Source organism: Pristiophorus japonicus, chromosome 9 (assembly GCF_044704955.1).
Source record: "Pristiophorus japonicus isolate sPriJap1 chromosome 9, sPriJap1.hap1, whole genome shotgun sequence".
In the NCBI taxonomy this organism is placed as follows: domain Eukaryota; kingdom Metazoa; phylum Chordata; class Chondrichthyes; family Pristiophoridae; genus Pristiophorus; species Pristiophorus japonicus.
In genome coordinates this window covers 205,982,372-205,998,593 of record NC_091985.1, presented here as the reverse complement: position 1 = coordinate 205,998,593, position 16,222 = coordinate 205,982,372, and the positions used below count along the sequence as shown (strand labels likewise).

Here is a 16,222-nt window from a genome sequence, read left to right as displayed (position 1 = left end):
TATCCACTCTATCAAAACCTTTCATAATTTAAAAGACCTCTATTAGGTCACTCCTTGGCCTTTTTCAATAGAAAAGAGACCCAGCCTGTTCATCCTTTCCTGATATGTATACCCTCACATTTCTTGTATCATCCTTGTAAATCTTTTCTGCACCCTCTCCAATGCCTCTATATCCTTTTTATATGGTGACCAGAACTGTATACAGTATTCTAAGTGTGGTCTGACCAAGGTTCAAAACAGGTTCAGCATAACTTCCCTACATTTCAACTCTATACCTCTAGAAATAAACCCGAGTGCTCAGTTTGCCTTTTTATGGCCTTGCTAACCTGTGTCGTAACTTTTAGTGATTGGTGTATTTGTACTCTGAGATCTCTTTGTTCCTCTACCTCACCCAGACTCGCTCCCTTCCAGTAATAAGTGACCTCCCTATTCTTCCCACCAAAATGTAATACCTCACAGTTATCTGTGTTGAACTACATTTACCAATTATATTCCCATTCTGCAAGTTTATTAATGTCCTCCTCTAATTTGTTGCAGGCATCCCCAGTATTGACTATTGCTCCCAATTTGGTGTCATCCGCAAATTTAGAAATTGTGTTTTTGATTCCAAAGTCTAAATTGTTAATGTAAATTGCGAACATGTGGTCCCAGCACTGATCCTTGTGTAACACCACTGCCCACCTTCTCCCACTGTGGATAGCTACCCTTTACCCCTACTCTCTGCTTTCTGTCTTGAAGCCAGCGAGCTATCCATTCTGCTACTTGTCACCTGACTCTGAAGAGAAGCCATTGCAGGTGATTCTCTGGCTACAATTAGATAAGAATGGAACCAGGCGAGTGCACACCCACCCAGCAGGATGATGGTGGAGAGGCATTGGAGGAGGATGCAGTGGTCAACCGTATCAAAGGCTGCAGACAAGTCAAGAAGGATGAGAAGGGATAGTTTACCTTAGTCACAGTCACAAACAATGTCAGTTGTGACTTTGATGAGAGCTGTTTCAGTACTATGGCAGGGTTGGAAACCTAATTTGATGGATTCAAACATGGAGTTGCGGGAAAGATGGGAATGGTTTGGGAGGTGACAACATGTTGACGATCTTTGGAGAGGAATGGAAGGTTGGAGATGGGGTGGTAGTTTGCAAGAATGGAGGAGTCAAGGGTTGTTTTTTTGTGGAGCGGGGTGATGACAGATGTGAGGGAAAAGGGGATTGTACGTGAGGGGAGAGAACCATTAACAATGGCAGCGGACATGGGAGCCAGAAAAGGAAGTTGGGTAGTCAGCATATTGGTGGGAATAGGGTCGAGGCAGCAGGAAGTGGGTCTCATGGACAAGATGAGCGTGGAGAAGTCATGAGGGGAAATTGGAGAGAAACTAGAAAAAGATATGAGTTTAGGGCTAGGGTAGGAGGGAAGTTCAGAGGAAGTTTGGCCCAGTGGGCTAGGGGGAGGAAGGGAAGTGGCAGAGGCGGCTGAACGGATGGTCTCAATCTTTGAGACAAAGAAGGCCATGAGCTCCTCTCACATTGTCGGAGGAGAGGGTGGAGACTGAGGAGAGTGGTTTAAGAAGATGGTTAGCCATGGACAATAGAAGCCGGAGTTTATTTTTACATTCCAGAATGACTCTGGAATAGTGTTCCTGGAATTAAACACAAGACAGAGACAGAGACAGGGTCAATGAGTGCAGTACATTTGATGTAGTCTATGTAGATTTCAGCAAGGCTTTTGATAAGGTCCCACATGGCTGACTGGTCATGGAAGTAAAAGCTCGTCAGATCCAGGGCAAAGTGTCAAGTTGGATCCAAAATTGGCTCAGAGGCAGGAAGCAGAGGGTAATGATTGATGGGTGTTTTTGTGACTGGAAGGCTGTTTCCAGTGGGGTTCCGCAAAGCTCAGTACTGGAACCTTGCTTTTTGTGGTATATATCAATGATTTAGAATTGAATGTAGGGGGTATGATTAAGAAGTTTGCAGATGATACAAAAAATTGGCTGTGTGGTTGATAATGAAAAAGAGCGTTGTAGACTGCAGGAAGGTATCAATGGACTGGTCAGGTGGGCAGAATAGTGGCAAATGGAATTCAATCCAGAGAAGTGTGAGGTGATGCATTTGGGGAAGGCTAACAAGGCAAGGAAATACATAATAAATGGTAGGACACTGAGAAGCGTAGAGGGACTTTGGAGGGCATGTCCACAAATCCCTGAAGGTAGCAGGACAGATAGATAAGGCATACAGGGTACTTGCTTTTATTAGCCAAGGTAGCATACAAGAGCCAGGGAGGTTACACTTGAACTGTATAAAATACTAGTTAGGCCACAGCTAGAGTACTGTGTGCAGTTCTGGTCACCACATTACAGGAACGATGTGATTGCACTAGATAGGGTACAGAGGAGATTTCTGAGGATGTTGCCTGGACTGCAGAATTTTAGCTACGAGGAAAGATTGGATAGGCTGGGGTTGTTTTCTTTGGACCAGAGGAGGCTGAGGGGAGACCTTATTGAGGTGTATAAAATTATGAGGGGCCTAGATAGAGTGGATAGGAAGGACCTATTTCCCTTAGCAGAGGGGTCAACAACCAGGGGGCATAGATTTAAAGTAATTGGTAGGAGGTTTAGAGGAGTTTTGAGGGGAAGTGTTTTCACCCAGAGGATGGTGGGGGTCTGGAACACTCTGCCTGAAAGGGTGGTAGAGGCAGAAACCCTCTCCACTTCTAAATAGTACTTGGATGTGCACTTGAAGTGCAGTAATATGGACCAAGAGCTGGAAAGTGGGATTAGGCTGGATAACTGCTTGTCGGCCGGCACGGACATGATGGGCTGAATGGCCTCCTTCCGTGCCGTAAATTTCTATACAATGATCATGAGGAAGTTTAAAAAAAACAGTCCCTGACCAGAGATTGCTGGATGCTGACACTCGTTGCTCACAAAGATAGCATGTCCCATTCCTCAGGCTGTAGGAATTCACAGAACAATGGCAATGTATCTTGGAGCAGAGACGGTTAAGTGGAGATGTGATAGAGGTGCTTTTTTTTTTTTAAGAGCAAACAAGGAGAAAATATTGTCAGTGGAAGGATGGCTGGTAATGAGAAGGCACAGATTTTAGATAATTGGCAAAAGAATCCAGAGGGGGAATGAAGAGACAGTTTTTACGCAGTGAGTTTTTATGTTTTGGAATGCACTGCCTGAATGGTTGGCAGAAGCAGATTCAATATTAACTTTCAAAAGGAAATTGGATATATAGTTGAAAGCAGAAATTTGCGGGGCTGTGGGGAAAGAGCAGGGGAGCGGGACTAATTGCGTAGCTCTTTCAGAGAGCTGGCATTAGCATGATGGGCCGAAAGGCATCCTACTGTGCTCTGATTCTGTAACATCAGCTCCTCTCTGCACACTAGCACGGAGAGAACATGGAAGAATCTTTAAATCCAGCCCACTTATTGGGGACTCTTAACATTAACAAGCCCCAGTTGCCTGAATGTGTTCAGTCCTGGATGTGTTTAAAAGCACTGGAAATAATGCAATTGAACCACTGCAGTCATGATGTGGAAATTCTGGTGTGTCAGCAGGTGAGATACCCCAGTGAATCCCTTTCCACACACTGAGGTTGACTTGAATGATCCAGGGGCAAAGGGTTTTGGACATCAGGTAATCAAGCTTACAAGAACATAGATTGTGATAATTCCCTCAGTCTGCAGAATAGAAGTACAGTGGCTTCACAGGCGATCTTCTGGAGTCTGTTCCAACTGACAATGACTTAAATTCAGGGAATGGGATTGTTTGGACCTATCCATTGACTGTCTCCTGAACTCCTGTTAATTCCGGGAGTTTTGTCCATCTGTGACCAGACTATAACCACAAGCCCGTCTGGTTATCGCACCTATACGGTCCCTGAGGTTATTATTAGATTCACACCCAGACACTGGGCCTTTACTTGTCTAGCACTTCATCCCATAACATGGGGCTCAGTAATGTTTCATTCCTCAGAAAATCATCATCATAAGCAGTCCCTCGGGGTCGATGATGACTTGCTTCCAGACCAAAGATGAGCACCCAGGTGACCAATGAACTCATTTTAAACGGTTTAAACATTTTAAAATGCCTGTGCCTGAATTATTTTAATGTGAGCTGGCCGTTGCACACCAGCCACCACACGGACTGGACGGAGCAAGGTCTTGGTCCAGTGGTAAGGGGATCCAAGACAACTGGAGACCAGGCTCTGCCACATGTGCCAATACATACACACAATCTCAAACATACTCCTACTGTCCTCCTTCCTCCCTCCTTCCACAGGGCCCCTCTCTATCTCTATATCCCTGGATCCTTCCACAGGGCCCCTCTCTATCTCTATATCCCTGGATCCTTCCACAGGGCCCCTCTCTATCTCTATATCCCTGAATCTTTCCACAGGGTCCCTCTCTATCTCTATATCCATGGATCTTTCCACAGGACCCCTCTCTATCTCTATATTCCTGGATCATTCCACAGGACCCCTCTCTATCTCTATATCCCTGGATCTTTCCACAGGGCCCCTCTCTCTCTATATCCCAGGATCCTTCCACAGGGCCCCTCTCTATCTCTATATCCCTGGATCTTTCCACAGGACCCCTCTCTATCTCTATATCCCTGGATCATTCCACAGGACCCCTCTCTATCTCTATATCCCTGGATCTTTCCACAGGACCCCTCTATCTCTATATCCCTGGATCCTCCCACAGGGCCCCTCTCTATCTCTATATCCCTGGATCCTCCCACAGGGCCCCTCTCTATCTCTATATCCCTGGATCTTTCCACAGGACCCCTCTCTATCTCTATATCCCTGGATCTTTCCACAGGACCCCTCTCTATCTCTATATCCCTGGATCCTTCCACAGGGCCCCTCTCTATCTCTATATCCCTGGATCCTTCCACAGGACCCATCTCTATCTCTATATCCCTGGATACCATTAACTAACAATATTATCGATCTCAGTCTTGAAAGCTCCAATTATCCCAGCATTCACAGCCTTTTGGGGAGATAATTCCAGTTTTTTTTACAGCCTTTTATATGAAAAAGTGTTTCCTGATTTCCCTCCTAAATGGCCTAGCTCTAATTTTAAGATTATTTCCCTTCATGATAAAATAGTTTCTCCATATCTAACCTATCGAATCCTTTGAACATTTAAACACGCTAATCTGTAGCTCAATGTTTTTATTTACTTGATATTGGCACTAATGTGGATCAGAACTGTGCCCCCTATATTCTAGGAAAAAGCAAGGTTTCTGGGAGATATGACTATGTTGAACTGAGGACTGTACACAGCTGGGTTATATCATTGTGTTGTAATCAATGCTCCTATCACAGTGTCCTGACCTAACTCTCATTACTTTCCACAACTTCAAACCATTAGCTTCCTCTTACAACCAGGCTTTAAAAAACCCAAGCTCGGTGGCACCAATTACTTCCTGATTTATTTTGCTTTCTAATGTTTTTAACCATCCTTTGTTCCTGTGTATCTCAAACCATTAATTTCTCAACAAGAAAAAATGAGCTTGTTAGCTGTAGTTAAAGCTTTGATACTTAACTCACTCCAACTGTTTTTTTTTAAACTTTGTTTTAAAATGAGAGGACCTGCTCATACTTTTTTTTTTAAAGTGAAAATTAGTGGCGATAATTAACCTCTGCGTTTGTAATCATGGGTCAGATATTTGAAGTGTTTTACGTCTCTTGTTTTCTCATCCCTATAAATAGTTTCAGAACTTGTTAACGTGAAGTATTACCATGAAGGAACACAGTGCTAAGTTGTTTATACTGTTGGTTGCTAATCCAAAGCTGCAATTATCTTGCAGCTCCGATAACTTCATTTATTTAATATCATCAGAACAAGTAAAGCACAACGACATACTGCTCAGCTTAACAGAAGCTCAACATATTTCTGGTGCCATAAATATAAGATAGTCACTAATAAATCCAGGAGGAAACTCAGGAGAAACTTCTTTACTCAGAGAGTGGTTAGAATGTGGAACTCACTACCACAAAGAGTCGTTGAGGTGAATAGCACAGATGCATTTAAGGGGAAGCCAGATAAACACAAGGGACAAAGCTATACAAAGTTATTTTCATCGGGTTAATTAAAGTAGGGTCAAAAGAGGTTCGAATGGAGCATAAACACCAGTATAGACTGGTTGGGCCGAATGGCCTGTTTCTGTGCTGTATATTCTATGTAATAGCATGAAAAGTCAAATAAAGGGAATTATCAGCACAACAGTTTGAAAGATTATCAGCAGTACAAGAATTTATAAAACATTCATCCGTTCCATGTTCATGTGGGCCCAGCTTTCTGCAGGGCCCTGTGTTACAGAACAGTGTGAACTCGCTGGTGTGTCAGCAGAGTCAAGGACCGAGAGAATTCTTTCTCACACACAGAGCAGGTGAACAGTCTCTTTCCCGCTCTCTCCAGCTGGTGTCTCTTCAGCTCCTGGGACCGTTTAAACTTGTTTCCCAATGCCCGAACGTTTCACTGGCCTGTTCCCAGTGTGAACTCACTGGTGTGTCCGCAGGTGGGTCAGCCGAGTGAATCACTTCCCACACACAGAGCAGATGAACGGCCTCTCCCCAGTGTGAACTCGCTGGTCTGTCAGCAGAGTCGAGGACTGAGTGAAGCTCTTCCCACACACAGAGCAGGTGAACGGCCTCTCCTCAGTGTGAACTCGCTGGTGTGTCAGCAGAGTCGAGGATCGAGTAAATCCCTTCCCACACACGGAGCAGTGAAATAGTCTGTCCCCACTGTGATCACGCTTGTGTGCCATCAGATTCCCGAAGCTTTTAAAGCTCTTCCCACAGTCAGAACATTTAAAAGGTCTCTCATCGGTGTGAACAAGCTGGTGTCCTTTCAGATTCCTGGAGCTTTTAAAGCTCTCCCCACAAACAGAACATGTGAACGGCCCCTCATCAGTGTGAACTCGCTGGTGTCCCTTCAGATCCCCAGAGCTTTTAAAGCTCTTCCCACAGTCAGAACATGTAAATGGTCTCTTATCAGTATGAGTTCGCCGGTGTGTCATCAGGTGGGATGTCCGAGTGAATCTCTTCTCACACACGAAGCAGGTGAACGGCCTCTCCCCAGTGTGAGCACGCTGGTGTGTCAGCAGGGTGGAGGAGAGACTGAATCTCTTCTCACACACGGAGCAGGTGAATGGCCTCTCCCCAGTGTGAGCACGCTGGTGTGTCAGCAGGTTCCCGAAGCTTTTAAAGCTCTTCACACAGTCAGAACATTTAAATGGTCTCTCGTCAGTGTGAACATTCTGGTGTGTCAGCAGGCTGGATGACTGTTTGAATCCCTTCCCACACATGGAGCAGGTGAACGGTCTCTGTCCAGCTCCCTCCAGCTGGAATTGCTTCAGCTCCTGAGACCTTTTAAAGCTTTTCCCACAGTCAGAATGTTTCACCAGCATGTCCCCCCCATGAACTCACTGGTGCCTCAGCAGGTGGGATGACTGAATGAACTCCTTCCCGCACACGGAGCAGGTGAACAGAATCTCTCCTATTCTCTCCAGCTGATGTCCCTTCAGATCCTGGGAACTTTTAAATCTCGTTCCAAAGTCAGACCATTTAATTGGTTTCTCATCACTGTGCATAAACTGGTGTCTCAGGAGGGTGGAAGAATAAGTGAATCGCTTCAAAAACACGAAGCAGGTCAACCGACCCGCATCAGAGTGGACATGCTGGTGTCTCAGCAGCACGGATGGTGCAATTAATCCCTTCCTACTAATGGAGCGGGTGAACGGTCCCTCCCTACTGCAAATTCACTGGTGTTAATCGCAGCGGTGATCGAGTGAATCCCGTCCCTCACACAGGCAGGTGAATAGGCTCCCCCAGTGTCTCGGCGCTGGTGTCTCTTTGGGTACTTGTAGATTTTGAAGGTCTTCCCACACTCAGATTTAAAAGGTCTGTCATGAGTGTGAACTCGCTAATATGCCAGATGATTCGAGGACCGATTGAATTAGGTCCTGATGAATCGTGTGACTCTGTCAGATCTTGACGTGATGTTTGTTTTGAGTTTACAGTCGGTAAATGCTCTTCTTCTAAAACCCTGTAAAAGGAGTGCAGATAAAATTCAATATAGAGAAGTCTGAGGTGGTCCATTTTGGTGGGAAGAATGAGAGACAATACATTCCAAATGGTACAATGTTAACAGAATGGAAGAAGAGAGAGATCTGCGGATGCCTGTGCAAAATTCTTGGGAGGTGGCAGGACAGGTTAACAAAGCCAGGAATTGATGCTAAATCTATATAAAACACTACTGCATCTCGCTCTCCAACCAGTATTCCGTTCTGAGTACTGGTGAGGGCGAGGAATATAGCCAGGGCCAAATCCATGTCACCACGAGTGGCTCAGCTGTACAGTGGGGGAGGGAGGAAGGAGGAAGATAGGAAAAGCAATAGTGGTAGGGACTTCAATAGTCAGGGGAGCAGACAGGTGTTTCTGCGGCCACAGATGTGACTCCAGGATGGTATGTTGCCTCCCTGGTGTTAGGGTTAAGTATGTCACTGAATGGTTGCAGAACATTGTGAGGAGGGAGGGTGAACAGCCAGAGGTCGTGGTCCAAGTTGGTACCAACGACAGAGGTAGAAACTGGATGAGATCCTGCAGGCATTATAGGGAGTTAGGAAAGAGATTAAAAAGCAGGACCTCAAAAGTAGTAATCTCCAGATTACTCCCGGTGCCATGCGCGAGCGAGTATTGAAATAGTAGGATAGAGCCGATGAATGCATGGCTGGAGAGATGCTTCAGATTCCTGGGGCATTAGGACCGTTTATGTGGGAGGTGGGACCTGTACAGGCCGGACGGATTGCACCTCAACAGAGCCGGCACCAATATCCCTGCGGGGAGGTTTGGTAGTGCTATTGGGGAGGGTTTAAACTAAGTTGGCAGGAGGATGGACACCAGAATGTAAAATTATAAAGGAAAAACAAAGGGCACAAAGGATTGGGAGAGACGGATAGCACCAAAGCAAGAAATAGTAAGGTATTAGGTGGGGTCAGACTAAGAGAGAACACAGAATGGTCGAAGATGGGTTTATGGTGTATGTATGTAAACACATGAAGCATAGTAAACAAGGCTGGTGAGCTGCAGGGAATATGATGTCATGGCAATAACAGAGACCTGGCTCAAAAAGGGCAGGATTGGGTATTAAATATTCCTGGATATAGGAGTTCAGGAAAGATAGGGAAGGACAGATAGGAGGTGATGTGGCAGTATTGGTTAAGGAGAATGTTACAATGCTGGAGAGAGAGGATGTCCTGGAGGGGTCAAGGACAGAATCTATATGGCTATGGTTAAGAAATAATAGAGGTTACACAATAGATGTATTGTAAAGGCCACCAACTAGAGGGAAAAATATGGGACATGATGTACACCAGCACGGACACGATAGGACAGATAGCCCCATTCTGTGTCGTCATTTTTCTATGATTCTAAGGTTTATAAAAACAGAAGAAATAGGAGCAGGAATAGGCCATAGGGCCCCTCGAACCTGCTCCGCCATTTAATACAAACATGGCTGATCTGATCAAGGACTCGGGTCCACTTCCCTGCCCGTTCTCCATAACCCCTTAACATTTAAGAAACTGTCTATTTCTGTCTTAAATTTATTCAATGCCCCAGCTTCCACAGCTCTCTGAGGCAGAGAATTCCACAGATCCACAACCCTCTGAGAAGAAATTTCTCCTCATCTCAGGTTTAAATGGGCAGCCCCTTATTCTAAGATTATTCCCTCTAGTTCTAGTCTCCCCTATCAGTGGAAACATCCTCTCTGCATCCACCTTGTCAAGCTCCCTCATAATTTTATATGTTTCGATAAGATCACCTCTCATTCTTCTGAACTCCAATGAGTAGAGGCCCAACCTACTCAACCTTTCCTCATAAGTCAACCCCCTCTTCTCCAGAATCAACCTTGTGAACCTTCTCTGAACTGCCTCCAAAGCAAGTATATCCTTTTGTAAATATGGAAGCCAAAACTGCACGCAGTATTCTAGGTGTGGCCTCACCAATACTCTGTACAACTGTAGCAAGGCTTCCCTGCTTTTATACTCCATCCCCTTTGCAATAAAGGCCAAGATTCCATTGGCTTTCCTGATCACTTGCTGTACCTACATATTAACCTTTTGTGTTTCATGCACAAGTGCCCCCAGGTCCCGCTGTTGCAGCACTTTGCAATCTTTCTCCATTTAAATCATAACTTGCTCTTTGATTTTTCCTGCCAAAGTGCATGATCTCACACTTTCCAACATTATGGGGGAGCAAATTTGCAGAGAGATGCAAGAACTACAGCGGCACTCAGATTCCCCACACCAGGTGTGTAGGACGATTCTATAGTAAGTTATCAGCATCCAGACACAACCCAAACCCAGCACTGGTCCATGAATGGGAACACCCGATTGGCACAGTCCTCCCATGGGACTACCTGTAAAACTCTGAATCGCGTCCTGGAATATAACCACAGGTACCTGGGCTGTACAACAATTGTTCTCAGTCCATTGAAACCGAGTTGAGGGCCTGTGTCATTAACAGAATGTCACAGTGACCAGATGCTGATGTATCTGAGCAAGCGACAATGTATCTCTCGATCACCAGCCACAGGATTCTGGAGAATTCAACACATCGAAACAAAATAACCCATTTTTGAAATGTCTCCTTTCACACTCCTCCCCCGCTGCCTGCAATAGATACACTTTGCGACACTCCTCAGTCAGGCTGTGTTTCCACTGTTCACTGTCCAAGAACAGACACTGTGAGATTGGAACTGAATCAGGAACATTCACTACTAATTTGGGGGAAGAAAGCAGCACTGATTTGAAAGAGCGAGGTGATTTACTTTCTCTGTTACCTTACACTGTACACTCAGCCCAAGAATGGCCTCCCCCTTCCACCACTCACTCCATGTTCCACAACTAGTTCCTGCTCCACTCTGCCCCTTACAAACAGCCCCCGACTGCCGCTGAACTTACCCCGACACAAAGCCCATCTGTGGACACAGTCCCAATGCGATGAGCTGCTGGAAGGAGGCTTCTGTTTGCTCCCTTACTCGGGCCCGGGATATCTGCACTCCCTGATGTGTTCAACGATCATCAGCCGAGCACAGAGGAAACGGCAGCCGCTGACAGAGCTGAAGGAGGGGAGCTCGCCTGGGCCCTTCCCGTCGGTTTAAACACTGTGTGGGGAGGGGAGGAGCAGCATGTATTTAGCGCATGCTCAGACCATCTTTTTGTCACAAATTAAATTAGGAAAAATGGGATTGTTTCACAAGTTGCTTTTATCACTCATAGGGCCCAAATTTCCACATGATTTGCACCTGATTTTTAGGAGCAACTGGTGGAGAACGGACTATCTTAGAAATCGCAATTCTCCACATTTTTTTTTCTGCAGTTCTAGTCAGGTAGAACAGTTCTACTTTGGAACAGAATTTTTTTCTTCAAAAGGGGGCATGTCCGGCCACTGACGCCTGATTTCAAAGTTTCCACAGTGAAAACGTACTCCAAACTAAGTTAGAATGGAGCAAGTGAAGATTTTTGTAGAACTGAAAAAATCTGTTCTACACATTAAAAAATCAGGCGCAGGTTACAAATTAGGCATCCAGAACGAGGTGTGGGGGGGGGGGGGAAGGGAAGTCATTAAATTCTACAATAAATCCTTATTTATACTTCTACAAATATTATACAAATAAATCCAACCTGAATAAACATTTATAAGCAAAGAAAAGATTAAATAAACCATCTTCCTACCTGTGTGAAGGCACGGAGAATGCTGCAGTCAGCCTGAGGCGCCCGTTCTTCCCGCGGGGGGGGGGGGGGGGGGGGGAGAGAGGAGGCGCCCGTTCTTTCCCACGGGGGGGCGGGGGGAGGAGGCGCCCGTTCTTTCCCACGGGGGGGGGCGGGGGAAGGAGGAGCCCGTTCTTCCCGCGGGGGGGGGCGGGGGGAAGAGGAGGCGCCCGTTCTTTCCCACGGGGGGGCGGGGGGAGGAGGCGCCCGTTCTTCCCGCAGGGGGCGAGGAGGCGCCCGTTCTTCCCGCGGGTGGGGGGGGGAGGCAGTGAGAAGGCTGCAAGTGCTGATGGCAATGTGCGTTTATTAAAAAAATGTTCAAAATTAAACAGCGACAAAGAACTACAAAAATGGCCGAGTGCCAATGTTTTTTTCACACTGCGCGTGCGCGAACGCTCCAACACACAGCGTTGCCGGCAGGGAAAAAACTAATTGAAATAGTACCCGCCCCCTCCCACTTACAAAATCGGCGCGAGTGTAGGCTCCGCCCCCCTGGGCACCGCGCCAGGCAGACAAAGAGCTGCAGAACGCTCCAGAATCGCGATTTTTTTTTAGGCACCGTTTTAGGCGCGAAAAACGGGCGCCCAGCTCGGAGGGGCCCCCGTTTTTTATCGTGTGGAAACTTGGGCCCATTAAATGGACCACATTGAGAGCATGTTAGTTATCATCCGAATTACTGAATAAACAATTGTGTGAGCCTGACACTGGAGTAAGAGTGACTAACCTGTTCTATTTGTTCCGTCAGTCTCTGGTGTGAGTGTTTCCCTGTCAGTTTCTAATAGGCGGATGTGGGTTTTACTTGCATATTATTGTTCAGATACGTGGATGTGGGTTTCATACTGTACCGGTCAGTTTCTGTGATGTGAATGTGGGTTTTACTCTGTACCTGTCAGTTTCTGGTATGTGAGTGTGGGTTTTATTCTGAACCTGTCATTTTCTAGTATCTGAGTGGGATTTATTCTGTATCTGTCAGTTTCTGGTATGTGTGCGTTGGTTTTATTCTGTATCTGTCAGCTTCTGGTATGTGAGAGTGTGTTTTATCCTATATCTGTGATTTTTTTTCTCTCATTATATTGGATGAATGCGATTCAGAAATATTTTGAGTAGAGACGAGCTATTAGTACATAATATAAACCATATGTGTCTGTGGTACAGTGAGTGAGTGTGGGATTCATTCTGTATCTGTCATAAATGCAAGTGTTTGTTGTTGCTGTAGAAATGAAGCTTTTCAGTTACTTACGGTGGCTAACATTTACGCAGAAGAAAATGTCAGAAGCAGCCTCGTGGATAACCATCAGGAAAGTGCTGTTACTGGTGAGATCACGATGTGCTCGATACAAACTTGGCTAATAACTCTAGAGGTGATGGAAAAGAAAGCAACATTTGAGCGAGATGAGAAAACATAATCAGCACAAGGAACCCAATCAGAGAGCTGGTGGGCAAGAAGCAGTGAGCTCCTGTTTACTGCCCGATGCTATTTCCAAAACAATGGGGAAGAACAGTCCCTGGATCTGGGAACTTGAGGAGGCCTTTCAGCACATGGAACCTGGAGGCAAATCATACCTTCGAGCCTGTTACATAAGGAACAGGAGGAGGCCATTCAGTCCCTTCGAGCTTGTTACATAAGGAACAGGAGGAGGCCATTCAGTCCCTTCGAGCCTGTTACATAAGGAACAAGAGGAGGCCATTCAGTCCCTCGAGCCTGTTACATAAGTAACAGGAGGTGGGCATTCAGCACCTCAGCCTTGCTATAAAGGAATTGGTGGAGGCGATGCATCGACTGGATACTGTTACACAGGAATAGGGAGGCCATCCATCCTCTGGAGCCTTTCACTCGGAACAGGGGTAGGCCATTCAGACCCTCAAGCATGTTATGTAGGAACTGGAGGCCATTCAGCCCACCGACAATGTTATAGGAACTGGAAGAGGCCAATAAGCCAGTCGCACATGTTATATTGGAACTGGAAGAGGCCACTCATCCCATCTAACTTATTACACAGGAACAGGAGGTGGCTGTTCAGCACCGAATGTTGTTAGACAGGAACAGGATGAGGCCATTCTTCCCCTTGAGCCTGTTACATTGGATCAGGAGGATGCCATTCAGCCCTTCCATTCTGTTATGTGGGAAGAAGAAGAGTCCATTCAGCCTCTCTAACATTAGAAACACAAGCAAACCACTCAGCCTTTGATTCTGTGACATGGGAACAGCAGGACATTTTTCATCCCCTCGAGCTTCTTACATTAGGAACAGGAGAAGACCACTCAGTCCCTCGGGTCTGTTACATAGGAATAGGAGTAGGCCAATTCCACCCCTCGGAACTGTTAACCAGGAACAGGAGGTGACCATTCATCCCCTCAAGCCTGTTACAGAGGAATTGGAGGAGGCCATTCAGCCCCTCCTGCATGTTATATAGGAGCAGGAGGAGGCCATTCAGCTCTTCGAGCTTATTATATTAGGAACTGGAGAAAGCCATTCCGCTCCTCGAGCCTATTACATTAGGAACTGGAGCGGGTCATTCAGTTGCTCGAGCCTATTACATTAGGAACTGGAGAGGGCCATTCAGCTCCTCGAGCCTATTACGTTAGGAACTGGAGAGGGCCATTCAGCTCCTCGAGCCTATTACATTAGGAACTGGAGCGGGTCATTCAGTTGCTCGAGCCTATTACATTAGGAACTGGAGAGGGCCATTCAGCTCCTCGAGCTGATTATATTAGGAACTGGAGAGGGCTATTCAGCAACTGGATTTAAAAAGCAATAGGATGATGCAATTCTGCCCCTTGGGTCTGTTACATTAGGAATAGGACAAAGGCAATCATCCCCATGGGATTGTTTCATGGGAACAGGAGGAGGCCATTCAGCCCCTCAAGCTTGTTACATAGGAACTGGAGGAGGCTATTCAGCCCCTGGAACCTGTTACATCAGAACTAAAGGAGGCCATTCATCCCATTCTAGCCTGATACATAGGTACAGGAGGAGATCATTCTGCCCCTAGAGGTGGTACATATGAACAGGAGGAGGCCAATAAGCCCCTCGTGTTTATAACATTAGGAACACGAGAAGGCCACTCAGTATCTCCAGTCTGTTAAATTAGGAACAGGAGACGGTTATCAGCCCCCTCGGGCCTGTTACACAGGAATAGGAGGCAGCCATTCAGCACCACATACATGTTTAATTTGGATAACCTGTCTGTGTACCCGCACAGTGTGATAGGTACCGTACCTACTGTGTGTGAGAAGGAGCTGGTTGCACTGTTCCTTATGTCTCAGGTGGAGGAAACTTCACATTTGTTCTGGTTCCTTCAATTCCTTGCCTGTAGGAGAATAAGGTACCTCTGATCATTCAAGAACAGGAGAGGTAGAAAAGACTAAAGTGATGAATGTAATCGTTCAATTAATATTCATTATGAACATTCACAAAGGGAAGCCAGCGATACAAACAGTGTCAGAGTCTGACTCCACTGCAGTACTGAGCTTCTGCACACCAAGCGTGTTGGGCAGATTTACAGCAATTTACTGACATCCAGACACAACCCAACCCCTGCTTCAGGAATGGGACTACCCGATGGAGCACGGACTTTTACACAGCTCAGATTGCTACTCCCCTCTCCCAGGGCACTAACTGTTCAACCAGAAACAAAGAGCCGCTGTTTAAAACATGTCCTTCACATTTCTCACCCGGTGCCTGCAATAGATGCTCCTTGTGTAAATCCTCAGTGTCCGGCTCTGCTTCCACCGCTCGTTGTCCAATGACAACAAACACAGTGAGACTGGAACTAAAGCAGGAACGTTCACTACTGGTTTGCAGGGAGAAAGCAGCAATGATTGTAAACAGCAGATCCTTCCCATTCTGTCTCCCTTACCCGGGACACACGCTGTCCACACACAGCCCGAGAATGGCCTCTCCCTTCCCCCACTCACTCCACGCACTGAGACCAGTTCTTGCTCCACTCCGCCTGTTACACACAGACCCCGACTCCCCCTGAACTTCCCCCGGACTCAGTGCCGATCTCTGAGCCCATCTGATGACACGCTCCCAAAGCGATGTGCTGCTGTAAGGAGGCTGCTGCTCGCTGCCTTACCCCGAGACCGCGGTATCTCCATTCCCGGCTGTTTAAACCATCTTCTTCCGCTCACTGAGTGAATGGCGCGCACAGGCTGGGCTGGGGGAGGGGAAGGCGCATGCGCTCTTCTGCTCACTGGTTCGGGGCTTAATCGCGCATGCGCAGCTCTGCAATAATTCAGCCTTCAAAAAGCAAAGTGCACTTTTCTCGATTTACTTTTATCAGAATCTGAGCTAAGGAACTGGGCCTGGGGGGCAAGGACAGAGAATGTTTAAAGCTGGGGGCCTTGCCCCTTTGAGATGCTCAATTTGTGATCATTCCGTGCAGGGTTTTTTTCTCTTCGTGAGCCCGTCCTCACAAAGCAATCCTGCAGAAA

The 16,222-nt window shown here is 46.5% G+C and overlaps 1 protein-coding gene across 2 annotated transcripts; it reads right to left on the bottom strand.

The window, feature by feature from the left end:
* Positions 1 to 5,771: 5,771 nt before the first annotated feature.
* On the bottom strand, positions 5,772 to 15,949 carry LOC139273505 (zinc finger protein 774-like). 2 transcript variants are annotated; one of them, XM_070890412.1, is made up of 4 exons: positions 15,865 to 15,949; positions 15,006 to 15,096; positions 13,026 to 13,140; positions 5,772 to 8,058 (listed from the first exon to the last, which is right to left on the bottom strand). In XM_070890412.1, exon 4 carries the CDS (start codon positions 7,418 to 7,420, stop codon positions 6,548 to 6,550), a length of 873 nt encoding a protein of 290 aa, XP_070746513.1. In that variant the 5' UTR covers positions 7,421 to 8,058; positions 13,026 to 13,140; positions 15,006 to 15,096; positions 15,865 to 15,949; the 3' UTR covers positions 5,772 to 6,547. The 2 variants fall into 2 exon arrangements, 1 of the variants encoding a protein (XP_070746513.1); XR_011595147.1 differs by lacking the exon at positions 5,772 to 8,058 and adding an exon at positions 11,050 to 11,178.
* Positions 15,950 to 16,222: the final 273 nt, after the last annotated feature.

What these genes read in the sequence shown, in the direction of transcription:
- LOC139273505 (XM_070890412.1), bottom strand. Translation starts at nt 7,420, where the DNA reads ATGCTGGTGAAACATTCTGACTGTGGGAAAAGCTTTAAAAGGTCTCAG.